This window comes from Caloenas nicobarica, chromosome 17 (assembly GCF_036013445.1).
Source record: "Caloenas nicobarica isolate bCalNic1 chromosome 17, bCalNic1.hap1, whole genome shotgun sequence".
Lineage (NCBI taxonomy): Eukaryota > Metazoa > Chordata > Aves > Columbiformes > Columbidae > Caloenas > Caloenas nicobarica.
In genome coordinates this window covers 4,895,859-4,922,677 of record NC_088261.1, presented here as the reverse complement: position 1 = coordinate 4,922,677, position 26,819 = coordinate 4,895,859, and the positions used below count along the sequence as shown (strand labels likewise).

Below are 26,819 nucleotides of genomic sequence, written 5' to 3'. Positions count from 1 at the left end.
GGAGGGAGGCAGGGAAGTGGGGTGGGGAGAACAGAGCTGCTCCCCAGTGGGATGGGATGGGATGCTCTGGCACTGCTCGGGGGTCTCCAAGCAGCCCATGCCATTTGCTCGCACAGGCTGCTCTGCCGCAGCCCCTCGCCAGTTTGCACATCGCTTCCAGCCCTCACCCTGCAGCTACGGTGAGAAAAGCTGCCGCAAACCACGTGAAGGATTTGCACAGGGAACACAAAAACGTACGTACTGAGTCCCCCACTCCCGGGCACCTCCACCACAGCCACGAGCATCAGCTGCGCAGGAGCGAGGAGAAGGTGGTGGAAGCTGAACTCCCCCGATGCGGCAGAGCAGGGATTTTGAGCAAAGGGCAAGAGGATTAAAGCAAGACATTGAGATCCCGTTCCAGCTGGGGCTGGCAAAACACCTGAGGCGCAGAGAACAAACGTGGGGTTTTTAAGTGCAAATTATTTCAGAGCGATGAGGTGGGGAGGTTAAAAACAACCAGAAAAAGAGTAAAGCACACCTAGAAAACATGAGAAAAAAATAGGAGGGAGATCTGTAGGCTTGATTTGGCCAGCTCCTACAGCTGCCAGTGAGATCAGCACCCAGTGGGGAGACCCCTGAGGGTAACCCAGGGTGACACAGAGGCACCTGGTAGCTGAATTTGGGTGCTCTGCTCCCCGAACCAGGGCTGAGGGGCAATGGTAGAAAGCACTGTACTGCAGGGGCTGTCAACTTTTGGAGGAAATATAAAACTAAAGATGTGACCACTCTGGGACAGTAAATCTCTTTCATGAAGCCTTTCCCACAATTAAGAGTGTTAGTCTCAGTGCTCTGGCCACAGTCCAGTTGAAGAAATTACAGTCGTCTTCCCCATGCTCCCTCCTCCCGCGCTCGGGCAAGAGCCCGGACTCTCTTCACCTCCCGTCTTAAACGGGCACACGACAAGACCACGGGCTGCCGCACCTGAGTCTGGTGATTTCCTCGGGCAGGTAAAAAGCTCTGGGCATTTCAGCAGGAACGCCCCACTTTGGGGGCAGCACCGCAGGGACTCCGGGCACTGTGCTCAAGCCAGACTGGCAGTCACCCCCAAGCTGGGCTGCAGCAAAAGCTGAGTCCTCCCCCTCCAAAAAAGGCAAAGCCTAAAAAGGCTTTCGTGATGCTGAGGGTCACAAGTGCTGCTGCAGCCCTGATGGACTTCAGAGGTCGGCTCCCCAGATGCACAGCGGGTGCAGGAGAAGCTAAATTACAGCACCAGGTCCGCAGACAATCCCGCATCCCATCCCTGCAGGCAGTCACCAAAAACCTGGTGCCAGGGACATTGCCAGGTGGCATCGCTGGCATCCCATCATCTAAAGCTGCCACAAACCTGCACTCCGCTTCCTCCTCTGAAACCCCAATTGGGCTGTAATCAGATAACCCTCCTGTACCCACATCCAGCCACGCCGCACAGCCGGGGCATGGCATGAAGGTGGTCAGGCCGACTACGGACATAAATCACACGTGAAAGAAGTTGCCACGAGGTCACGGGCCCCGAGGTGGTCAGAGATGTGGCTCCTCTGTGCCACCGGCAGCCGCAGCAGCGACACTCTGCAGGAAATCGTCCAGCACAACAGCAGGGTGTGCACCAGCAACGACAACACGTTCCCCCTCCACCTTCTCCCCTTGCAACCAGGCAAATCATAGAATGGTTTGGGTTGAAGGGACCTTCAAAGTCCATCCAGTCGCACCCTTGCCATGAGCACGGACATCTGCACCAGCTCAGGTTGCTCAGAGCCCCGTCCAGCCTGCCCTGGGATGTCTCCAGGGATGGTTCATCCACCACCCCTCTGGGCAACCTCGGCCAAGCTCTCACCATCCTCAGTGTAAAAAATTTCTTCCTCATCTCTAGCCCGAGTCTCCCTCTTCTAGTTTAAAATCATTACAAATGTCCCTGTCAAAGCCGGCATCAGTTAAACAGCTCCTGTCACCACATCACCTCACAGCTCTCGCCTGCGCAGCCACCCCACGAACCAGATCCCGCAGCTCGTCGGGGTTAGAAATGTCACCTTTCAGCTGTGCCATCGCCATCAAAGCTGCTGTGTGGGGGGAGAGGAGGGTGGGTAAAGCTGGCACTGCTACCTAAATAACTGCTCGCTAAACCACAGCTTAAGGTCAAGGCTTCAGAACTCGCAGCGTTTGCAGCCAAGACTGACTCAGGGTATCAACGTACCCTCACCACACGCTGCACCGACACATGGAGCCACACTGCAGTCACGGCAGGGAGCTGAGTCGGCCTAAAAACTCACCTTCTGGGAGCTTGCTTAAGCTAGGTCTGTTTCTCGGTCACTTGTAGCCCCACATCAGCTACGCCAGCAAAACTCTGAGGTACGTGCATCACTACACAGGGCTAGGAAGGAGCGGGCAGAGCGTTTTCAAGAAGGAATGTCATCAAACACTTTGCAGCCCAAACAGCCTGGGTAATTTGCATTACCGCACACTTCAGAGGCTGAATTTGCCTCAAAGATCTGTCTGTCTGCACCTGAAAAATAAGCGAGAGCCCTGCAGGCCTCTGCAAACCCACCACAGAGTTCAGGGCTCCAGACGCTGGACCGGCCAGCGGGACATGAACTCTGACTTTTTTGCAGGCAGGGTTTGAGCACTGTGTTATTAAGCCTGCCTGACACTAGCCACTCATAAGACCCTTTTTCCAATTGGCTCAGACTTTAACTGTCAGAGCTGAATTTTCCATGCTGGGTGCTTGTCTCAGCCCGAATTCTTCCGGAAAATTTAGCCAAAAGAGTTCGGCTAGTTGTGAGAATGAGGCTAGGAAACAAGATAGTGGCTTACCCTTGTTAGAAAAAAAACCACAACCTTTTCCTTGAGCTAATCTAGCAACTGCAAATCCTGGAAAGGGGACCTGAGATTTTGCTGCAGAATAACCTTTTTAACAGAGAGTTTTCATGTCCTACTAGAAATCTGTCCACACTTGGCCAAGCTATAAACATCTGAAACACAGCAGTTTTTCCATATTCAATAGGAATTCATTTCAGCAGCTAAAACCTTCTAAGATTTCACCTCCCCAAGCATGCTCCATCTTCCTTACATCTAACCGCCCTTACACCTCACCCACCTTACACTCAGCACAGCAACTGCCCTGCTCCCATTCTGCACGTGGGGACCTCTGAAAAAATGTCCTTGTCCTCGTCACTGCTGCTTGCTGCGAGCTGGAGATCGGACCCAGACTCCTCCAACTGGCACCCAGGCTATCTGCTCTGAAACAGAGCCCAAGAGCAAGAGGAGGGAGAGGGGATGGGATGAAAAAAATGGGAACCGATGACTGCGAGCGCAGAGAAAAATCACCTGGGAACCTGGTATGGGTGGTTTTTCTGAAGATCACAAAAACCCTCCGAACTGCAGAAGAGTTCTCCCGGTTTCTTTGCATGTAGGAAAGAGTATTTGGTTGTCTGGTTTTTTGTTTGGTTTGTTTGGTTTTTTTCCAGCGGGGTACTGGTGTGCACCAAGAGGCTGCTTTTCTACCAGGAGGCAGTTTCCTTTGCGGAGAACGGGGTGGGTCGGTCGGCTACGGCAGCACCTTCTGCGAGCGCGTCCCTGGGATCAGCCGCGTCCTGTGCAGGGGCTGCAAGATTTGCTCCGACCCAGCCAGCAGCAGGATCCGACTCGGACTTTCTGCAGCCATAAATCTACCTGCTTCACACAGGGAAGGGTGCACGGGGAGGGGGGAGAGAGAGACGGAGAGAATGGGGACTTTTGTAACGGGAGAAATTTGTGTTTCTCTGAGAACATTATATTCATGGAAAACATAAACCAACTGTCGTCAAAGTCGTCTGAGCTCAGGAAATGGAGCGGCCGGGAGAAGGCTGCCATGTGGCCGGATGTTATGTATTTCTAATTAGTGCTATACATCTTTCAGCAGCGAGTGTCCTTTTGCTGGGAAACACAACGCGCTGCCCTTGTTATTGTAACTGTCAGAGAGTGCTTAAACAGATAATCTCCAGGAAAAGTGATAAACACATCCCCTCTCCCACTAGGGTGTGCAAAACAGCAATGCCAAACCTCTATTAGGGCAACGCAACCAGCCGCAGGAAATGGGAATGGGAAAAGAGCAGGCGATGCGAGGAACGGCTGCCTCCGAGGAGAGGGAGCTGCTGGAGGAAGCTTCTCGCGGCCGCTCGAGCGCCATGTGCCGAAGGAAATCCTGCGAGGGACAATCGGGGCAGAGCGAGGGCAGGACACGTGGCCTTGGCTGGGGGGCACCGGTGGGGACGGGGCAGGGGGTGCAGGGGAGGGCAGCGGTGCGAGTCTCAGCAACCCCTGAGCGAGCAGCAGATACACTCCTGCAGCCGTCCCTGCTAACGCAACACGAGAGCCGAATCTTGCGCTGTTAAAACAAGCCAATGAGTGTCAGAGTCCCAAAGGAGACTGGATTCCTTTGATTCAGGCAACCGGACCACTCTAAGCCAAGGTTTGGGAGGATTCAGTGAGTCAGTTTCCACGCTGGCCTCCCCGTCCTAACCCAAGCTGCGACTCCAGACCAGGACGTCTGGAGTGACAGTGGCAGCAAGTGTCCCCCCAGCAGCAGGGATAGGCTTTGCTCCTGGGGAGCAACAGCTAAACCCACCTTCCTCAGTGACACAGTAAAGAAACATACGCCAAGGCAATCGAACGAACGAACGGGTCGCCAGACACAATCCTGAGGATGACAACACTGTCCAGGACAGTGGTGGAGTCATCATCCCTGGAGGTGCTTAAAAGGCATTTAGACCAGGTTCTTAAGGACGTGGTTTTAGTGCTAGAGTTAGGTTAGGTTATGGTTGGGCTCAATGATCCTGAGGGTCTCTTCCAACTGAAATTATTCTGTGATTCTAAAACAGGAGGCAAGAGGTGGAGGAGCTCGGTGATGGGTGAGCGGTGCCTAAAGGCTGATGTGTCAGCAGCTCCGGGCACAGACAACTGATGCACCAGCGGCTGCTGCCCTGCGGGGAAGAAGACAGAGGCCAGTCACCTCCACGCTGACATCACCTGAAGGCAATTGCTTTGCTCTCTTATCGCCCAGACACAAAAGTGTTTTCCCTGTGAGTCACCCTCCGCCAGACGCGGCGTTGGCAGTGCCGCGGGGCAGCCCGCCGGGATGGGGATGTCTGCGGGGAGCACTCGGTCCAGGCAGCCGGTCCCACCGCCGCGGTGGAGACCTTGCACAACCGACCTCACACAACCGAGGGGAATATAAAGCAGCAAAGCCAGGGGGATGCTCACAGCTGTGGGGGCATTTCCCGACACCCCCTCGCAGAGGACCTGTGAGTCATGGGCACTCCCAGCTCTCTGTCGGGGAACCGGCGAGTCACACACACACACTCATCTGCCCCTGAAAGAGCCTGGGAACCCAGAGGCACTCGCTCAGCCCTGGTTAACACCCTGCAAAGAGCCTTGGAACGATGGGCAGCTTCCCTAGAAAGATGCTCCCCAACTCTGGATTTACAGGCAGCAGACACGATGGCAGCCCCAGTCCTCCCAGTACAGCCCAGCGGCTGAGCTGGACACCACCACCTGCAGCACACAGGGCTGAATCCCTTTGGATCGCAGTGATAACCTGGATGCCCCAAATCCACCTTCCCACACCGACCTCTCCCCACAGAGAGGTAAGAAGGACCTGGGGGGTCTCGGCCGCAGCGCCCAGACACGCGGCAGCACCAGGGAACTCGCTGCACGTGTTCCCAAAGCAACCAGGGCAGCCCAGGAGCTCCCTCTGCTCCGCGCTGAAACCTCGTCTTGTCCGAGGGAAGGAAGGAGGGAGGCCGAGGAGGTGAGGAATGCCGGGGGCCTGGGGAGGATGGAGCAGCTCTCCCTGTGGAAGCCATTAGATATTCAACACTTCATTTGTTTCCAGCCGTCCTGGACTGCAGCACGGGGCTCGAGGACGGGAGGCTCTTCTCTGACGTAACCAGGAAGCAGCTGCAAAATTAAGGAATCCCTCATGACATCATAAAAAGGGTCGATGGTTTACAGGGGAAGGTATAAAAATTAATGACATATTCCCACCCGAAGCAGCAAGCCTGCCCAAGAGCCACAGGGGAAGCCGTGCTCTGCCTGACGGGATGGCTCTGTGCTGCCAGCTCCCTCTGGCTGCTCCAGGGACGGCTCTGGCCATCCCCAAGCCCCGGATCCACGTGCAGGGCTGGATCTTTGCACCTGGGGTGCGATAACCAGCTCCATACATCCTTCCTGACCCTGGCGAACAGAGCTTTAGGCTGGGCAAGGGAACGACTTCAGAGACGGCTTTCTTGCCTACTCAGGGCTGGCCAGCAGTCACTAATGAAGAATATAATTTTGAAGTGACTCAGGGAGAGACAGTTATTCATTTTCACAGGGACATGTGCACAGTGTGTCCCCAGCATCTCAATTTCTGCAGCCCTGGAAGACCAGCGGGTCCTGCAGGAGAAGGCCAGGGTGGTGGCACCCAGGCTAGGACAGAAAGAATGACATTAGCCTCGAGGACAAGCACAGAGCCATTTCCACTTGAAAAGGGAAAAGGATAGTGGTTTAAAATTAACTGCAGCCTTTTCCAGGAAATATCAGTGGAAAGAAGCAGCCATTTTTAGAAATGTTATTCTCAGAAATTTCCTGAAAAGACCCATCAGTCAAAACACAGATTGAAGCCATTTCCACTTGCACTCAGCAGCCCTCAGAGCTCTCTCTCCGCGCTCGGGGTGCCTGACCCAGCTGGCAGGGCCAGGACCCTGCTCGGCACCCCTGGCCCCAGTGAGGCCGCAGGAGTCAGGTTTGGGTGTCCATCTCCCCAGGCAGTGTCACAAACACTTCTCCTGCCCAGGGAGCCGGTTCCTGCTTTCACCAGCCCCATTCGCACAGACACGCCAGTCCCAGACCATCACAGCTACGGCAAAGGCACCTACGGTCTCACCCACACCGGCAAAGCCTGCAGAATCACCAGATAAACTATTATTTCTCAGCGCTGCCTTCACCAGAGCCGCTCCAAGCGGCTGAGCTGATGCTAGGACTTACGACACAGGCACAGCAAAACCTTCCCTAGCCTGGAGGCTCTGCAAGATCCCCGGAGCCGCTGGTTCTGCTGCCAACAACTGACAGCTACACGAATTCGACCTGTCTGGCGGCTAAAAGGCTGGCAAAGCCACATGTACGTAACTCCTGGCAAGCTCGTAAGAAAGTGTGTCCCTCCAAGCTGGACAGGCAGCTCATCAGCACGTATAAAGCTCCAGACCAGCCTGGCACCAGCTGCCTCTTGCACAAGCAGGATGGGACTGAAGTGGCTGCAAGGATGAAAGGGTCCAAAGGCGAGCAGGGCTCGGTATGTGCGGACAAAACAGGGAACACTGCACCAAAAGGCAAAAAAATGTGGATGACGGAAATGTAAAAAGGAATTAGGGGCACTGCAGTAAGGCAGGACGATGCAGCCCCGTAAAAGAAAACCCCTGATGTCCCGTCCTCTGTCTGGTAGATCTGTCAGCCTGTCTGCACAGTCTGAGCCGTGAACCTCACCCCAGCTCTGTGGTTCACCGTGTGCCACCAGGCCAGCAGCACTTGAGATCCTGATCAATTGATTTGCAATAATTCCGCGGGACGTGTGCTCAGGGGAATGGGCTGCCAGGGGAGCTGGCACGGCACGCTGCTACCAGCATCCCACCCAGGAGCTGCGTGTGCCCGACCATAATTGTGTCAGATGTTATTTACAACGGGGGAGGAGGTGTGAACAGAGCTTCCCAAGAGATTTACTCCAGCCCCGAGTGAAGTTTTACCAGGACTATCACAGCAAATACAAGGCAGACTTTTCCACCCCCCGGCCCCATGCTGGAGGTGGGCATGTCTTTGGCAGCAAATGCAAACTGACAGCCCAGAACGTGCCCCCTCTGCTGCAAACCTCGGTGAGCGCTTTAAGCCTGGAGTAGAAGTTAAGAAAAGCCTGCAGACAGGCGCGTTCAGAGAAAGCAGCCTTTGATGGGGCAGGAACAGCAAAGTGCGGAGCTTCTATTTCAACACATTCACTCGTTTGCTGCTCTTCTTTTGACAGCTTCCTGAGGGACCAGAGCATCAGTGTGTCACTTCACAAAGCAAATGCCAAAACGTAAAGCGAAACCCATGCCCCCCTGCCCCAGCTCCAGGGATGCAGTAAATCCCAGGGTCCCCACAGGATGCCCGCAGGCCTGAACTGTCTCCTCACCTCCTGCTCCAGCCCCTGCCCAGTCCCCCCAGCAGCCCCCCAGCACCAGGACACCCCTCCGAGCGGGGCACAGCCCAGCCTCTGTGCCTACGGTCAAGCTTACCTAACACTTTCCATTATAAGACCCTGGTTTTAATTCCTAACAACTTTGCCAAACTTTAACCATTTAGGCTGCAAATCCTTCAGGCCAAAAGCTTTCTTCGAGCTAAATTTATTGGGAAAATTTCAGCTACAAAGGTTCAGCCATTTGCCAGAATGAGGTTAGGGAAAATATATTGTTCTTCTCAAGTTAAAAATTCTTTTGACCATTTCAGCAAAATCCCTAGCACCTTCACACTTCGGAGCAGGAACCAGAAGTTTGGCAGGGGACAGCGGTGGGGTCTGGGTGTGCCTTCTGCCACCTCCAGCCAGCCCCGCTTTGCCAAGAGAAGCAAGAGCACCCTGTGGAAATTCGGGTGCTCATTATCGGCTCCCACGTGCCACTCCAACCGAAGCAGCAACTGGTTTGTCTGCTCAGACAGGCGAGGGAAGAAGCAGCCAAAGCAAGTCAGAGAGTGGAGAGGGCAGGTAGAAACAGGGGCCAAAGCAGCACAAGGGAGGTGACAGCATAGCAGCCCCTTCCCCACATCCCCAGGCTGCTCTGGTGCACACGGAGGGTGACAACATCCCTGCCCTGGCAGAAGCTGGTGTGGTGAATCGAGATTTACGTGCCAGCCCAGGATCCCAGTTGAGGTCAGTCCCGTTCCACGGGGGAGCTTGGTTTTCTAAAAACAATGGGAATTACATGTACAAAAACCATTACATGAGCACAAAGTTGAGCACGGGAAGGTCAGGAACACCAGACCTAGAGCCATCTATGCAACTTTGAGTTAACTCCCTCACACTTACGCATTACAAGGTAGTCCTAACGACATATCACTTTTTCTCCTCTCAGATTACCATTGTCAGTCGACACAGAAAATTAACACTCAGCAGAGACCCTCCTGCAGAGCTTTCTAATGTATTCAGTAAGGCTGAGGGCTGCAGGACACGGTCACGTTTTGGGGATTAAGATGGCTCAGCGCTGTCCTGGAGAACTAGATTCTGTCTTTGCCTTGGTCATGAACTTCCAGAGGGATCCAGAAATCACTTCAACCACTCTCAACACTCGTGGTCAGTGTCTGTGCGTCCCTCACTTGTTGGCCGGCCATGGTGACACAGAGAGGATGGAATCTGCAGACAATGGGCAACTCTGCTTCGAATACAAACAAATGCAGTTCCTGAAGGACTATGTTTTTAGAAGAACATCTGCATTTCAAGGTGAGCAGTCAAAAAACTAGAAAACCTGTTATTTTCCTTAAGCGCATTTCCCCATCTGTACATGCTAGAGGTACCATGCGGAAAGACATCCAAACCCGACACACTTTAAGACAGACACCAGTGAGTTTACGCTATCCAATTATTTGGAACCTGAACCTTTTAGCTTTTCCTATGCTCCGTGTGGCATCGAACATGATGATAACACTTAATCAGCAACTTCTCTGGAAAACTCCCACGTGAAGGGAAAAAAATTTTACAAGTGAAAGGACAACAGGAAAATTGAGGTCGGGATCTCTTTGCCACGTCATCATCTCGTCCATCACAGGAGCCCTTATCTGCATTACACCGCACCTCAAGTGCGCGGAGGTGCTGACGAGCAGAGGCTCTGGGGTTTGCCGCATTTGGAAACAACCCCTCGCAGCCCTACTTGTGAGGACACAGTCAGATTCACCCACCCGACCTCTCGTGGTGAACAGGAGCTGTGGTCTCCTGCAGAAATTTGGAAAAAAATCTGCTCTGGGTGGTGTCACGCAAAGGGAGGTTCTCAGGTGTCACGCGAGCAATTCCCTACAGGAAGGGCTGAGACCACGGACACAAACCCACAGCACACACAGAAACCATTGCCGGACGTTTAACATCCGAGCCGCCGTACTAGAAAATACGATCTCAGTGCTCCAACTGATGTGTAGCCCGAGCCTCAGGTCCCAAAACCCCGTGCAGCCCGCAGCACGCACACCCACAGCGGCTATCAAGCCCCCGCCGCCACAGGACTCAGTAACTAAAAAGCCTCAACCTTCTACATTTCACTAACGAGCATAAGACGTAACGGTTTTCTGCCAAATTCCTCTTTTCCCCTGTGATTTGAGAGAGGATTGGCACGACCCTGAGGTTCCCTGCAGCTCCCGTTGCTGCACGGCTCCCAGCAATGCAAAAGCTGCACCCGTGGGTGGGGGGCTCAGCCCCGGGGGGCCCCAGCACCCCCTTTTATTTGCAGCTACACCTCCTGCCATGAGGGCACGAGGGAGCCGCGGGCTCCCATACAGCCAGAGCCGCTACGTTTCCTGCAGAGATTTGAAAACCTGTTGCAGTTCCAAAGCGAGCTTCGATTTCACTGTGACCAGCAGCTCCGAGACTCATAGTTACTATACAGCCGAATAAAATATTTTTTCATAAATTTAACGCCAGCATGTCTGTGTTTGGAAACTTTGAAAATCCATGTTGTATGGTTTACTGCACTGGAAAAGGTGCCAACAGAGTTTCAAAGGAAGGGAAGTGTATAACTGTTTCCTTTCAAATGCATTTTCCAATGGGATCCATTGAGGGAAAAGGCTGGAACTAACTAAAACATTATTAAAATCTGTTATGAAAAGAGACAGAGAGATGGAAAAAGATAGACAAAAGCTCCAATACACAGTCAAAAGGGAGGGAGGGAGACAGGCAGCAAGAAAGGGGATATGGGCAGAAAGACACTTTGGGTGGGGAAAATGGGGCGAGACAGGGAGATTTAACTGGCAGTCGCCCTTCGTGGTTTCATATTATTGCAAATCAATTGATCAGGATCTCAAGTGCTGCTGGCCCGGTGGCACATGGCGAACCACAGAGCTGGCTGCAAGCGCAGCGCTCGCGAACTGCTGACCTTCAGTTTTCAAACCAAAAATATTCTTTGGGAAACAGCTACACCAGGTTCCAGCCCAGGGGCTGCCAAGTGAAAAACAAGCACTACTAACCTGAAGTAACACCCTCATCCCTTACACTAAACAACCAGGACTAGTAACCTGAAGTAACTCCCTGATTCAACCAGCAGTAACCGAGCGTGACATGTGTGCAGGGGCTCGGCTCTTCCCTCCTCCCCGAGCGGTTAATTCTCCAATCGCTGACACCGGCCGTCGCGATGAGCCCGCGGGACGCATCGGCCGTCAGAACGCCCCGATGCGCTGGCCACGTTCGAGCTGCTCTAACAAAGCCTATAAACAAAACACCAAAACGATCGGGTCCATATACCGTGGTCACGCTCCGGGTCCAAAACCACCGCTCCAGCTCCAGGCACAGCCCTGGGTTTGCTGCCCCGCCAGCGAAGGGGGAACTGAAAGAGGCTGAAAACATACATCTTGTTAAATATTTCAGTGCCCTGGACATCAGGGGCCTGACCAGGGATGGAGTCAGATCTCTGCTGCTCTGCCAGGCTTCAAAGAGCCAGGCCGGGGGTGGGCAGAGCTCAGCGTGCGCCTGCAGAGCTCCAGACCCGGGGTTCTGCGGGGTGTAGTAACCGTGGGCTGTAGCACACATGTCGAGGGATGAGGGGAAAAAAATAAACAGACAGACAAAAGAATGAGGATGCTCTGCCAATTCCAATTGTGCAGCTTTTATTTTAAATGCTTATCAAGCTGAGAAAGAGCAGAGTTCTTGGAAAACAAGGTTTCCTTTCTTCCCATGCCAGTGTCAAACGCCCTCAAGGACGGGTACAGCACAGGCGCTCGCTGCCGGCCGCCCGCTCCGCGGCAGCTGCCGTCCCCGTCCCATCCCACCCTCCTCGGGAAGGGTTTGCAAGAAACAGCCCTGGTCTTTCTGGTAAAAGGATCTCCGTGATTTTTTTTTTTTTAATACATATATATATTTTTTTTTATTAATCTCCAATCTGGCTGGGTTCAAATTATGGCCAATTACCCACCAACACTTCTCGCTAATAAAATAAATTTTTACGGGCCCTAATTACTGCTTTCGGCGAACTGCTCTACAGGAAGCTGAAAGGCTGCGGCTCTCTCCAGACGGCAGCAGACAGTAAAGCAAAGCACCCGCGAGTAAAAGCGGAGTAAAGCAGCGAGTGACTCAGAGGAGAGGAGGGGGGGGAAGAAACGCTCGCGCCCGGCTGGATCGTGAGACGCGCCGGTGGATCAGACGCCGCGTGCCGTGCGTACGGGGCTGCGGGGACGGCCGTCAGGGCCCCCGTCAGCCGCGCCGCCCGCCACCCGTGACGCAAGGCCAGTCCTGGGGACCAGAGCGACGGTCGCCCAGTATCCGCGGACGCAAACCAGCGAGGACGTTCAATTTGGAAATGGCTGCGGCGATCACGTGCGGCAGAGATGGAGCTGCCTCCCGTCGCGGCTCTGGGGACCTGCCCTCGGAACGGGGGTCACCCCGCGTTTGCTGCGGGGGACGGAGGGGAAGCGGCTTCTCAGCCCAGCTGCCACCTTTGGTTTTCTCCATTACAAACACGCTTAATTGAAGGCGACAGAAATAGCGGAAAGGTAGAAAATTCCTCTAAAAACATGAAATATCCAGCTTGCTCCCAGCTACACACACACTCCCGCTCACCAGTGCGGCGTGGCCCCAAAGGGCTCCCCGAGCGTGAAAAATGAGCAGGAACGCACTGGGTGACTAAACCCGCAGCCAGACACCCCCCCGGTTCATCCCCTGCTCCGCTGCGGCAGCCGGGAACACCCTCCGTGGCAAAAGCACCGTCCCACGGCGCTGCCGGCCCACGCAACCCGGGCTGCTGGAGTCTCTCAAAGAGGAGCTGCCACGCAGGTATCCAGGCTCAGCTGGGGAAACGCAGCTCTGCAAGATTGATTAATTTTTATTTTTTTTTTTTTCCCTTTCTTAACCAGGATTACTTTAATTTTCAAGGCCTAATGGAGTCCAGCTGCGATGGGGAGGCAACGCTGCAGTAGTACAGAGACAGACCTTACACGCTGGTGCAAAGTTGTACAACGTTCAGCACACGCACGCGCGCACACACAAAACCCTATAAAAAGGATGCACTGCGGCGGGATATTTTTAGTCTTGACAATACAGCACTAAAAATACAACTTTGCTAGTACATCACTACAGAAATATTCCCAGTGTCCATTCAGGAACGGTTTAAAACATTTATTTTTGTTTCCCTTTGCAATGGTCAGAGAGGAGGGAGAAAATAGAAACTCATTGATAAGAGGAAACGAGAGAGACATGAAAAATTGAAAACTACCTAAAAGCTCATGGAGAGGTTTATTTTATTAGTTCTTAATAAATATCTTGCAGATTTCCTCAGGAAATACACCAGATCACATGTAAAATAGTTTGGTACTGATGTCAACTGTGTCAGCATATGAAATCTATTAGGGTGAAGCCACAGCAGGGTGATCAGCGTGCTGAAAAACTGCACGGCACCGAGGCGAGGGGGGGCGGGGGGAATCTCATGGCCCTTCCAAATTCTTCGAGAGGTAAAAAAGTCAGCCAAGACGCAGAGAGAGAGAAAAAAAAGATCCCACATCCTGCTTTGCGCTGCCAGCAATGTGAAGTGCCCAGAGATTAATTCTATGTCTGGCCTGGAAATGTGACTTTAAAGCATTGGAGGGAGCAGGGAGGAGGAGGAGGAGGAGAGAGGAACGAGAAGGCCAGGCGAAGCGGGACTGGCACCGTGCCACCGACGTCCCCCCCCCTCCTTTCCTTTCCCAAGCCGTGTTTCAACGTAGACAGCAGTAAAACCCCAACAGACGGCAGCTCCCGGGGCTGCCAGGGCCTCGCACCAGCTGGGGCGCGTCTCCCGCTCCCCGCAGATGGGCCCGGAGCATCGTTTCCGCCTCGCCTGCTCCCAGAGACACACACCAGCCCATGTGGCGGCATTTTCGCCGCTCCCCGCCACGGCCCCGTGCGCCGGTGGGGCCCCCCGGGCGGGACGAGCCCCGGTCCCAGCACCAGGCATGAGGTCTTGTCAGACCTTGGCTCCCCGGGCTCCGGCTCTGAAGGGTTTATGCTGTTCCCAACCCGCCTTTGGCAGCCGGAGCCTCTTTCTCCGTCTCGGTGCCATTACCCGGAGAGCAGGCGCTGCTTGCGCAAGATTCCCCCGCTCGGCTCCCTGCACCGGGAGTTCACCGGGGCTGGGTCAGGGGACCACACGCTCCCAGGAGAGAGAAACCCCAAAGCTGAAGCCATCCCTATGGGGCATCTCCCACCCCATGGTGACACACTCCTGTCTGCCTCTTGTCCCACCCCAGGGGACCTGGAGCACACGCCAGAGACTCATGCCAACCTTGGGGACAGACAAATCACTTGTGCCCTCTCCATGTCACCTATAAGACAGCCCTACGGTCACATTAACCACAGCCATCATGAGCAACATCAATCAGAAATGAGCCTTCAATGAGAGAAGGGCCACATACCTTCAGTGCTGTCACCCGGCTGGGCTTTATCTGCCCTGGTCCACGCTGGCTGTGAAGAAGGTCTGAGCATCGCGTTAGCCAGGGTGACTCCTGAAGGTAACATGCTCAACGAGTCATAGAATCACAGAATAGTTTGGTCGGAAGGGAACTTCAAAGCTCATCCAGTGCCACCCCTGCCATGAGCAGGGACATCTGCACCAGCTCAGGTTGCTCAGAGCCCCGTCCAGCCTGGCCTGGGATGTCTCCAGGGATGGTTCATCCACCACCTCTCTGGCCAACCTGGGCCAGGCTCTCACCACCCTCATTGCAAGAAATTTCTTTCTCACATCTAACCTGAACCTCTCCTTTTTTAGCTCAAAACCATCATCCCTTGTCCTATCGCAACAGGCCCTGCTGAAAGTCTGTCCCCATCTTCCTTATTGGCCCCTTTTATGTACTGAAAAGCTGCTTTAAGTCCTCACCTTTCTCCTGACCATCACTTAGCCCAGTGCTGTGCTGCCGAGAACCTGCTGCACAGGCACACGCAGCCTCGGGCAGACCCTAATCACAGAAAATAAAAGTTTTCCACACGTATACCTGCGTGGGGTCACCTCCTAACTGCAGATATGCTTCAGAGTAGAAACACAGCCTTGGCTCTGCCGTCCTTCCTGACCTCAGCATCAAGGCAAGAAGAGATGCCAATGAGCCCCCGAGGATGCTCACTCCCAGCTGAAGCCTCCCCAGCACCGGGCACTCAATTCCCCAAGGGACCAGAGCCCACGAGCAGACGCAGGCAGGATGGAGCTGGTAGGGGACGAGCCCACAGCACCCATGGGACAGTCCCTGGGAAGGATGCGACCCTCACCAAGCTGGCAGCCTGCACCCAAACCCGCAGAGGGCACGGGGCGGGCAGCCCTCCCTGCCTACACCTGGCAGGCTATAAAACAGCCCCGTAAGCTCAATCAAGAGTTTTACAACTTCACAAAGCACCATAATTATCCTAATTATACAACGTTCTCTGAGAGAATTAAGCAGAAATACAGTAATTGACTTGGTGCTGCTTAGAAGCACAAGGAAATCAAAGGTGCAACGCACATTAAAGAGTCAGAAACATCTCTTTAAAAGCGAGAGGATTTCCTGTCACGGTGCAAACATCTAAAGCTTCAGCAAAGCTGCTGCACCTGGTGCAACCTGGCTCCCTGGCACCCCTCTTTTCTCCACCACCAAAGCAGGGGTGAGGCAGAGCCCCAGGACAGCTGCCTCAGGCACCTCCTTTCTCGTTTTACAGCAGGACAGACGGACACCGCGTGCCAGCGCTCCATTTCCTGCCTTTCATTTTATACAGCGACGCTGCTTCTTCGTCGAAATAGTGGTTTTGTTTCGGCGTTCGCAGAGCTGGCCCGTCCCCCTCCGACATGACCTCGCCTGTCACCCGCTCTGTCCCGACTCGCTGCTCCGGCTGCCGAAGCTTGGCTGGAGAGCGGACTCGAGCTTTGTGATTACAAATCGTTTCCCCTCTGTTTGTTGCCCTGAAATGAGATCTCAGCATCACTCTGCGTTTGGTGGAACAGCTTCAAGGGCAGACGTAAGGATCTGCTCGTGCGACAGGCAGAGCGGGCAGAAGCCCCCAGCGAGCTCATCCGACACTGCTCGACAGGGACTTCTATATTTCAGTTGGGGGGCAGGACTAGAGAGTCTGACACACCAGCATGTGCTTGGTTTTGCTGGAAACCTTTCCTTTCCCTGCCACAAAGCCCTACTCGATCTTTTTGCCTCCGAAGCCAACGTCTAGGTTTCAGAAACCTGAACTGCAAGTGGAAATTCCCTGCAGCGCGTTGATTATTGCATCTCCTGCTGGCACTTGGGGCAAGGGGAAAAAAAAGTCACATGGCTTTCTGGACACACGTTTCGCTGAGGAGTCTTGCATCAGAGGGCAGAAGCCAGCAGCCAGGAAAATAACTCCAATTACGGTAAATAAATCCCCAAATATGTGACAATCTGCCTTTTAAACAGGAAACAGAGGGGAATAAGCAAAGGAAGACTTTGGTCTAAACATTGCTGCCACCAGCCTCAAGAGCCCAAGAGCAAGACTCTGAAGACACATCTGGGCCAAGAGCATTTTACCTGAATTTTGCTGATACGTCTCAAGTCCGAGACAGCTTCCTTCCCTGAAAGGAAAGGCGCCGACAGTTCCTGGCAACTGTGCCAACCTCCAACACTCCCAAGGGCTCAGAGGAGAAGTTCTGGAGGGTTTCTGCCACCTCCGGACATGGACATGTCCCTCAGAAGGCTCAGCATGAGCAAGCAGCTCAGAGCAGGAAGCCTCGCGGCTCCCAAGACGAGAAACACAGGTATCGCCCCCCGCATCACTTCAACCCTTCGTTCTGCTCACACAGCTGAGCTCTGGGCAGCACGTGGACGCAGCGAGTTGCAGACATCACTCGATAAGGGGTTAAGGATAAAAGCCCCCTCACAGTGACACCTCGGCAAGCAGAAAGCCCCGTGTAAGCCAGGCAGCACGGGGAGGGATGGACACCAGCCCCTGCCAGCTCTCCTCTGGGTTTCGTCTCCCGATTACAACTCAAACCCAAAGCCAATAAGAGCAGCAACACAAAGGGAGGGGGAAAGGCAAATTTAATAGCCAATTCTTCCAGCCCTAAGGCTTTGGGAAGTGTTATGTCTTAGCAGCACCTTGCTAAAGACAGCACTACCCAGTCTCCCAGGAAAAGGCAGCAGCAACTGCCAGGTGCACGCTGGTGACCTCGGTGCAGACACTTCAGTCCACACTTGCTGTATGACAGCCAGAGCCCTGAGAAAACCAGTTATGAAACTGCTTCCCTCCATCCTCCTTGCAGAGTGGGCCGCGTTTGCATGACAAAGCCGAGTCCCCCAAGCAGGTGGAGGGACCTTCAGGCTCCGCTCTGACTGCAGATGCTCAGCCTCCCCCTGACACAGCCCTGCAACACGGCATCTTCATCGATTTCCCGGTTACTGTGCCCAAAGCTGTCAGGGCCCACAGAGCCGCCTGCTCAAAGGTGCCAGCTGGACCCTGGTGAAGCGCGTATTTACCAGGCAAGGAGGGGAATCAGCAGAAAAAGATTCAGTTCTGCTCCCCAGACAGGGGAAGATCAAGTTGCTGCTTCTGCTATCTACAGCCTGAGGTTTATTAAGCTTTGTTTTGTGCCTAATTTTAAAACTCTACCAAACCACGGCTGCCGTGCACAGTACTGCTTTATTTTTAAACTCACTCAAATACACTGGACTCCCCTGAATTCAACTCCCAGCACCTTTTCTCTGCTCCAATACGTAAGATGTGGTTAGAGCCTCACGAGCAGCCATTGAGATGTGGCTGCAGCAGAAAAGCAGCACACGCTTCTTCTGAGACTTTTTCTGGTGTTGCAGTGAGCTCTTCGAGCAAAGCTCAGTCCAAGCATCGGAAACCAAACAAGAACCGTGGAGATGGTCAGAGTTGAGGTTCTGCTGAGGACAGACACCACCAGCCTCTGCAGCGTCTCCGGGGACATTTTAAGGGTTCACATTTTAGCTCGCAAGCCCGAGCAGCTGTGGTCAGCAAAGCGAAACACACTCCATCCAACGCAGGGCTGTGCGCGGTGACAGGATGGCAGCGGAGCAGGCTGCTGGTTATAAAAGCACAGGTAGATTTCAGAAGGTCCTTCATGTTCCATGTGCCCCCTCCAGCCAGGCTGGGCGGCTGAACACACGTGCAAACGGGAAGTCCTGTACCCACTTAGAAGTGGCAGTTGATTTGTGCTAACCCGTGGGTCCTTTCTTGTGTCTATCGTGACGATTTGGGCAAGATCAACATCTCAGAAGCTGGTGTAGGTCTTCGAGGAGCAAGCAAGACCGTGCACATCAGCAAACCCTTGCAAAGGCTGTAGTCAGCGGACACTCACTGTGTAAGAGCAGTTCTCTGTGCAGCACTGACCTACTCTACGCTGCTCTGAGGACACTGGTGTGGCAGCACAAACGGGACAGACACCACACGGAGTGGGATGTGAACCCTCTTTCTACACGAGCCTTCACGGTTTCCCAGCCAACCCTATCCCGCACGGAAAACCCAACCACGTTCCACTCGAGATGACAGAGCTGGGAGGGCTGCGAACCAAAGCCCGGCCTGACCCTGCCACCCTGGCTCTCCCCTCAAACTCTCCCCACATCCCGCAAGATCTTTGAGACTGCAGGTCCTTCTCCTCACCCATTGGCCTTGCCAGAGCAGACACCCTACAGGCAGGTCACCCTGCCCTGCCGTAACTTCCCTCCGCTTGAAACACAAACCACTTTCCCAACCCTCAGCTCGAGCCGTGCGCTTTGCCAGAACCTCCTCGTTGCCTCTGTGCCCCGACTCTGCTCAGCCCCGGGGGGATGCAACTTCATTCCCTCCATGTGCTGAGGATGCACATATGGCAGCTCCCTCCCCTCTCCGCTTCCACCTAAGCCCGACCTCCTAACAACCTCCACCCGGCACAACGCGACTGGCCCGGGGAGTGCCAGAAGGCATCCAGGTGCTGCAGCCTGATGCTTCACACCCGCAGCCAGGCAAATTTGCTGGGATTTCCGGGAAACGTCTCTAGGGTGCCCCGTGCTGCTGCACCCCCACTTTGCTGTGCGCTTGTTTGGAATGCAGGGCCATCAGGGGGGGCGTGGGGGGGAGAGGGGAAGTTATTCTGGTGGTGGCCTATGAATAACATCCAGTGATTTATAGGAAGTATAATCCAATAATACAGTAAAATAAAACAGTGTGTCTGAGATGGGTTTGATTCCAGGAATTATAAAACAAATTATTAAAGAGAGAGAAAGAAAAAAAAGCCTCAGAGAGGCCAGATTGGAGTAAATTGGGCACAGATGGGCTGGGAGGGGGTTTCTCTCTCTCCCCTCACCGAGATGCCCCTGCTGCAAGCACGGCTTCAATTAGTCTTTTCAGAAACCAACGTTTTATTTCCCCAAATTACAGAATTAAAAAAAAAAAATTAAAATTCTTGGAGTGTTTGTGGTTGGGGATAAAGGGATCCATGCTTCTCTGTTAGTTGGTTGTGCAGATGGCTACCAAACTGTTAAACAGGCCACCCCACAAAGGTCCCGCCCCAGCCGGAGCCCAGGATGGCCCAAAACATTGGTTGTCACCTCTGTCCCGTGACGAAAAGCTCCAGCAACTGCACATCTCTGCCATGCAGAGCGCCCATCTCTCTCTGCCTCCCTCCCCTGGGTGGGCCCTTCTCGCCTCATGGGTTTGAGGTCTACAAGAATCTTTTTCACACCTTGAACGCTCCTGCCAGGAGGTCAGCGGGGCCCTTGCTGGCTGCACGACTCCAGGGACAACGCGGAGAGCGGCTCCCTTGGAGGAAGACGCCGTTCGATGTCGAACAGCGGGGGAAGCACTTCATGTGGGAATTCTTTGGCTTCCTCTGTCAGCGAAAACAACAGCCCCAATCCATCTCCCAGGGTCTTCCCAGTGCTGCCCGGCTGTGCGGCTGCTGAGACCAGCTCCGGCGTGCCTGGTGCTGTCCCTGGGGACAAGCTCAGCTGCCTGTGTTGGGGACGGACCACGGGGCTCTGCCTGCACTCACCCGAGCCCTTGGGCACATGCTGCAGGGTCCGGGTAGCCGGAGGCCACAGCACTGACCTGTGTGGGAGGAGGTTTTGAAACGCCACGTGCTGCTCGCAGTTGGTTGGGTCTGAAAGCACTTTAAACACCCCACTGCACCCCAAAAAAGTCGGCCCATCGGAAGAGCACATGGTGACCTTGCACAGATTGATTTACAAAAGAGTGGCAGCCACAAGGAGCTGGAGACTCGCAGGAGGATGCATCGGAAGTGCAATATGGGGGATGCACGCTGAGGCAAGGACGCCCCAAGGGATTACAGCTGACCCACGGCAGAGCAAAGGAAAATGAGTAAAAAGCAAAGAGCAGCAGATAGAAACCGCTCTGCCTGAGTTCCCAACCTCCCATGCTGCCTGTTGCCCCACTGAAGGCATTGGGACAGACTGAGCGTAATCTGCTACAAAAGCAGCGACTGAGATGGGGCAGGACAGGTGTTTGGTGTAAGCCTGAGGAAGAGGGAGATGCTTATTGAAGCATTTCACTGTTCCAGTTTCCTTTTTCTCAATACCTGAATCTGCGATTAAAAGTTTGTGTTCTTGGGCATAAAACTTTGTAGAAGTTCCCCATATCGAGTCTGTTTTGCCAGCGACACCACCCCACGACTGCACACACCACTGAATACCAGCACGAGGGATTCATTAGACACCAGACATGGGGCAAGCAAGCAAGTTTACAAGTTTCTCAGGCATATCTAGGGCTCCAGAGACCTGGAAATACACGGTGGGGGAAGGAGGGAGCAGCTATCCCTGCAGAGAACTGCCCCGGACAGCAGGGCAGAGGCTCATAGACAGATCTCCCCCGCCAGCCCTAAACCCCTAGATCTCCTCCTGCTACTGCAGCTGAAGGTCAGACAGGCCCGTGCAATGGGAAGGACACAGACACGCTGCGATCCCAGATTTGCAGAAGGATTTCAGTAGGAGGAGATCTCTGGAGGTCGTTCAGTCCTACCGTAAAGTTAGATCCAGCCTTACAGAGCTGAAGCAGCCAAGCTCTGACTACGGCGAGCTCTCAGCTCCCCAGTAAAGCTTCCTGGCAACTGGAATGCCGGCAGGGTCAGACCGCTGCTCCCTGTGCCCTCCCACACACCCATGGGGGTGGATCGGCCCCCTCGCACCCGCTCCTGCCACTGCCCATGCTACCGCAGCCCCGGGAGGTGACTCATGTGCTGGGAAATGCAAACCCGCACCTTCCCGACAGCCGCTCCTGCCCTACGCTCCAGCCAGTCCCTCTGCCCACAGCATCCCACACGCTGGGGAAGAAGCCAACACCCTCACTGCGTGCTGGGCGCTTGGTAATAATTCAGCAAATATTCTTGCTTGTCTTTTAAACTCCAGGCCCTTTGCCTTTTTTTTTTTTGCTTCTGCACCCAGCTCTTCTCAGTATCACAGTGTCAGCACTGAGCCCGCCCTGGGCTGTGCCAGCACTCCACACACAAGTGCTTGGAGACCACCAGAGCATTTGCCAACAATATTCTCAGCAATACTTTAGAGTCACCAGAGCAAGGAGCCCTCAGGGAAATCCCCACTGGGCACGGAGGCATCAGATGGCAGCCGCGGTGCCATCCGACCTGCGGGCATTTCACAACCACCACCACCTGCTCTGCGCACAACCTGCTGTCCCCAGCAGCGACCCGTTTGCTTTCTCCAGAGATCCAGCTGGCAGCTACCCACATGCGAGGCAGAAAACTCCGACAATACTTATTTTTCCTCATGAGACAAAAAGCGCTCCCCTTTTTGTCACACACACATCTACAACTCAGCCGTGGATGGAAGAGCAGAGCCCAGTGGTCCGAAAGTTGGGATCGCTTCCAGCTCTGCCACAGGGGCTCACCGTACGGCCCAGACTAATCTCTTCCTCTCTTTACCACCAGCTCCCGTCTGCGGCACAGACACCGCTATTAATATACCTACCGGGGGGCGGCACAGAGGCATTTGCTTATAATTGTAAAGTACTTTGCAGCTCAAAGATAAACACGCCGTTGCTGGTTGGCATCAAGCAGGCAGGAGGGCCAGGCGGCCTCGCCAGCAGGACTGACAGCTCCCCAGGGCTTCCCCAGGGAGGGGAAGGTGCCGGCAAGACTGGCCAGGCAGCGGACACGGCGCACGGGAGCCACTTCCCAGCCCTCCGGCCGACGCCGGTTCGCTCCATCAGCTGACCTTGGCCACTAACCACCAGCCTGACAAGTGGCCAACTGGCTCATGAGGGAGAAATCTTCCAGAAACAGCTCTCTGGGGCTCAACCTGATCGGCCGTGCGGTAGCTTTGACCAAAATCCATCACCCAGAGGCCTCCATCTTTGGGATGTAAATCCCAAACTATCGGCATGTGAAATGCTGCTCCCTCCCACCAGTGAGCGCATCCCCATCCCTGCTCCCACCATGTGGCTCAGGCAGAGCTGGGTGCCTGCTGCGTGTTGTGGGGGGCACAGGGAAAAACACATCCCCTGGAAACACAATTAGAAGATATTTTGGTTTGGTGGCATCTCTGCTGACCAACACATTAAACTCAACAATGACTGAGACCTCACACAGCATCCTAGGTGGATAGAGGAAGCTTATTGACTCAACTTCCAGGGAACACGAAGTCTGCTCACTCCTCAGACACCTCAGCTCCACCGAGACCCAGCCAAGGTCCCTTTGCTGTCCCTATACACAGCAACACCCTCAGGCATCCAACCACCGCTCCACTTTGCCATCCATCTCCAGCTGGTGAGTCCCCCGCCCTTCTCCATGAGCACCTCAACCATGCAAAGAGCTACTTGACCCCCAGCGCGGTTCCCCTAACGCAGCACGTGGTACCTTTGGGCTGGGAGTTGTACACCGCAAACATGTTGATGGCCACAAGCTGGAGCATGCGGGTGCTTCCGATGGGAGGGGGGCTGTGCTGCAGCAGGACCTGGAACTCCCTCAGGACCTCCTCGGCCACCGCAGGGAAAGTCTCCATCCTGCAGACAGAGAGAGAGGCTGTAGAGCGCAGGCTGAGCCCCAGGGCACAGCTCACCCAGTGTCATGTCTCTCGGGGAAGGGGGGACTCCCTGGGGTGATGTCTCCCCTCCAGGAGCCGTGGGGAACGAAGGTGCAGGCTGCAATGCAGGCAGCTGAAGCCTTCCTGAGAGAGGGATTGCTCTGTGACCGACAGGCAGCATTCCTTTGGCAGGAAAACACGGCCTTTATGAGTCATTTCTGACCAACCATTTTTTTCTACTGACTTCTACCAATCCGGGAGGGGTGCCAAGAGGCCGACAGCTCACTTGGACCAGGAGCAGCCCATGGGACTCGCGAGCAACCCAGGCTGCAGCAAATGGCACACGCTGGTGCCACATTGCGGATGTGGCAATTCCAGCACACTGAACGTTGGCCAGAGCTCTTCCTCCAGAAGAACGGTGCCTGTCCCCGGGTTCCTCACTGCAGGACCGCATCCCATGGCACCGAGCCTCATCCCCCGCAGGCTACACACTCCCTGACAGCGTGATTGAGCCCCTAAACTTCATCACTTAAAGCCCCACAGGACAGGGAGTCGCAGACTAACGACTGGCTTCATCTAGCTGCTGGAAACGTCAAAGCTGGAGCTGGTCCCTCAGCACACGGAGCTGCTGTCACTCGTCAGGACACAGCAGCCGGGGATGGGGTGTGCTTTCAGCACCGCTCACAAGCACCCACGGAAATCTGACACGTTTATCCTACTCTTTATCTGGCATCACTAAGGGAATTAGCCAAGGTTACTTATCAGAGCTGTTGGATCCTCAGCAACCTCCCAGCTGAAGTGGGGTCAAAAACTGAACTGATTGCAAAGAAGAGCACAGTCAATTCACAGAAATGACTGAGATACAGTTGCCCATAACAGCCCTCCCAAAGAGAGTCCTCACCTCATATCACACAAAGACAACTTTATAACCAGGAAGCTGCCAAAAACCTTGGAAACTACTGGGGGGTGAAAAGGTCCTCCTGTCCCATTGCCTCCTCTGCTGAGCTTGCTGTGTTCTTGCTCCTACACTAGAAGAAGCCACAGCTAGACCCAGTAAGAACAAATATCCATTTCACAGCAAGTTCCCACTCCAATTACCAGGAACATTAAACTGGTGTGCCCACATGGGAGCAAGGGAGCCAAAATCCACAGCGGGTGAGGCATCTGGAGCTGGGGCAGGCGACCTCAGGGGCCTCCATCGCAATTTCCTCTGTCTTCCCCCAAGAGATTCAGATCTTGTGATATCAGCACGCTACAGGCTGGATTAGCAAAGCCACTTCTGGTAACCCACATGGGCAATTCTGCTGGGCTTCCCCAACAGACTTTCAGGACAGTAACAGGCTCTATTTTTAAAGACAGAAATGGTTTTCTTCTTAACCATATTTCACGGATTCATTTCAACAACCGGCTCTGCCTGGCAGCAGGGGTACCCTCTCCCCGGGCACTGTTTGCTGGAGCAGTTTAAAGTCTCCGTTACCTTCCCGCAAACACGGGCTGTAACAAAAAGGCCCCTCACAATTTATAGCTGTGCAGAACAAAGCAGCTCCACCAGTACAAAAGCGCTGCTCCCCCTCGAAGAGGAAACTTCCTTGGATTTGGGGCACGGCCAGAGAATTAGAGAAAACTGATTGCTTCTAAATACTTCCTAATTTTGAGAAATCTCAGACCACATCCAGCGACATCCTCCTGGGGCAGACAGGACACTGGGGATGGAGGAGCCCTTTGCAGGATGGGTTGTTAGTGAGGAGATGAAGATTATTGCCATGGAAAAACAACAAGAAGGAATGAGGGCTTCCTCAGCCACGCCAGCTGTACTTTGATACCACAGCACATCTGGAACGGCACGCAGTAACCCCACTGAGCTCAGAACCAGCAGGTCAGGAGCAGAACGGAAGCTTTTAATAAATTGCTTACCTGTGGTTTTAGGAGCAAAAGAATCCAATTAGGGCAACATCATCTTTTCCGTACCTTTTACCGATAAATCACTGGAGATCTTGCCCAAAGAGGACTCAACTATTCCTCACCTTTTACCTATTTTAAGCGCGGAAGCTGTTTAGCAGGGCTGGACGATTTTCTCTTCCTGTGTCATGGTATTACTTTCTAGTTCCTTTCTAAGTACTTCAGGAGATATTCTACTATTAAACATACTTGGGTTTTCTAAATGACTGTCCTGGGAAGCAATCGCCACATCCTAATTTCACAAAAGTCTCAGGAGCCAAATGTGCAAGCAATCTCTGCAGCATCCCCATTAATCCCCTGCTGGCACGTGTTCAACCGGCGCTCGGCCGCGAGCACGGCCCCACAGAGCCCAGCACCAGCAGCTCCCCGGACACTCTGCCCTCCGGCACAGATGCGCTGCAGTTACCAAACCTTTTTCGTGGGTTCTTGAAGCTTTTCTCCTCTTTGCCTGTGGGTAGGAGGACACCCAGCTCTGCCTCCTCACTGCAGGCCAGCCCGCTGCCCACAGGCAGGTAACCAGTGCCTTGTGACTCAGGGAGAGATCAGCAGCACCAGCAGCGAGCTGATTGCTCTCCCCCTGGCCCTCAGACAATCGGATCGCCAATAAATTGGCCAGCACAGCTCCTGCTTCTCATTGCTTGATGAAGGCTCCAACATCAAGCACGTGTAACCGCAGAGAGCGTGCTGGATGGAGCAAGCGCTAAGGTTTCAGGCTGCACGGCAGTGTCGGTGCTGTGTCCTGCACTGCTGTGCTTCCCCGCTCCAGTGGGGAAAGGGGGCAGGTAGAGGCAGGGAACTCGACCTCTGAGTCAAAAAAACAACAGGAGGGACAAGATGCCACTTTGCACCCACACCATCTTTACCTAAGTGGCCTGGAAAAAGGTCTCTCAACTCCGTAACTTGTAGGCATTAGTTCCACAAGAGACCGAAAGAGCCAACAGAGCTCATGAAACTACATCTGCTGAGGAGACACTGGCCATCTCAAGCAAAGACTACCACTGCCAGAGACCACCTGAACCCACGCGAGGTCTCTACACCACCTGCCCCATCATGGGACAGCAAGGGCCAGTCTGGACCCGCAGTGGGGACAGATCCATTGGCTGTGAGGCTGAGCTCTGCTCTCTGGGTCAGATGGATGTCCCCCAGGCTGGGATTTCAACCCAGGTCTGAATTGGGCTTGCTCTGCTTCAGGGGTAGCTGTTCAATTCCTTGAAACTAGTTTCTGGCAGATGTTGCCAAGGGCACTTTGTATAAACCTATTCTCACAGCCAGGGCAGTTCTGAGCTATGAGGCGTTCATGGAAATGGCAGCGAGGAGGTGGAGGGCAAGGCTTGTCTCGACACGCTCTGGATGGCAGCTTTCAGCCACTGCATGGTTCTGTCCTGATGGCTTCATGCTCCTCACAGGTGGCAGCAACCAAGAGTCCCCCAGAGCCACCTCTCTGCTGGCTAAGAGTGGGGAGAATGGGAGAAGGAGGTAAAACCAGAAATTAAGAGGGACGGAGCATGGTTAGGCGATGGGAGAGAGAGAAAACAGCTTCTAGTCCCTCCTGTGTGTGTAACACCCGGTTGGGCTCAGCCTCTGCCAGAGGGTCCCAGTGCACGGGCAGGACTGGGCCTTGAGGTGGGGGAAGAAAAAAGCCCAAACAATAACCAGTGAGGATGGGAGGGCGG

General features: G+C 54.1%; 1 protein-coding gene across 2 annotated transcripts in view; it reads right to left on the bottom strand.

Annotated features, from left to right (window-relative positions):
- SMG6 (SMG6 nonsense mediated mRNA decay factor) overlaps positions 1–26,819 on the bottom strand; it is a 108,815-nt gene that overhangs the window by 58,230 nt on the left and 23,766 nt on the right. For both annotated transcript variants that reach the window (XM_065646813.1, XM_065646814.1), the window contains exon 10: positions 23,022–23,167. In XM_065646813.1, coding sequence (XP_065502885.1) covers positions 23,022–23,167 — 146 coding nt within the window. The remainder of the gene's footprint in view (positions 1–23,021; positions 23,168–26,819) is intronic.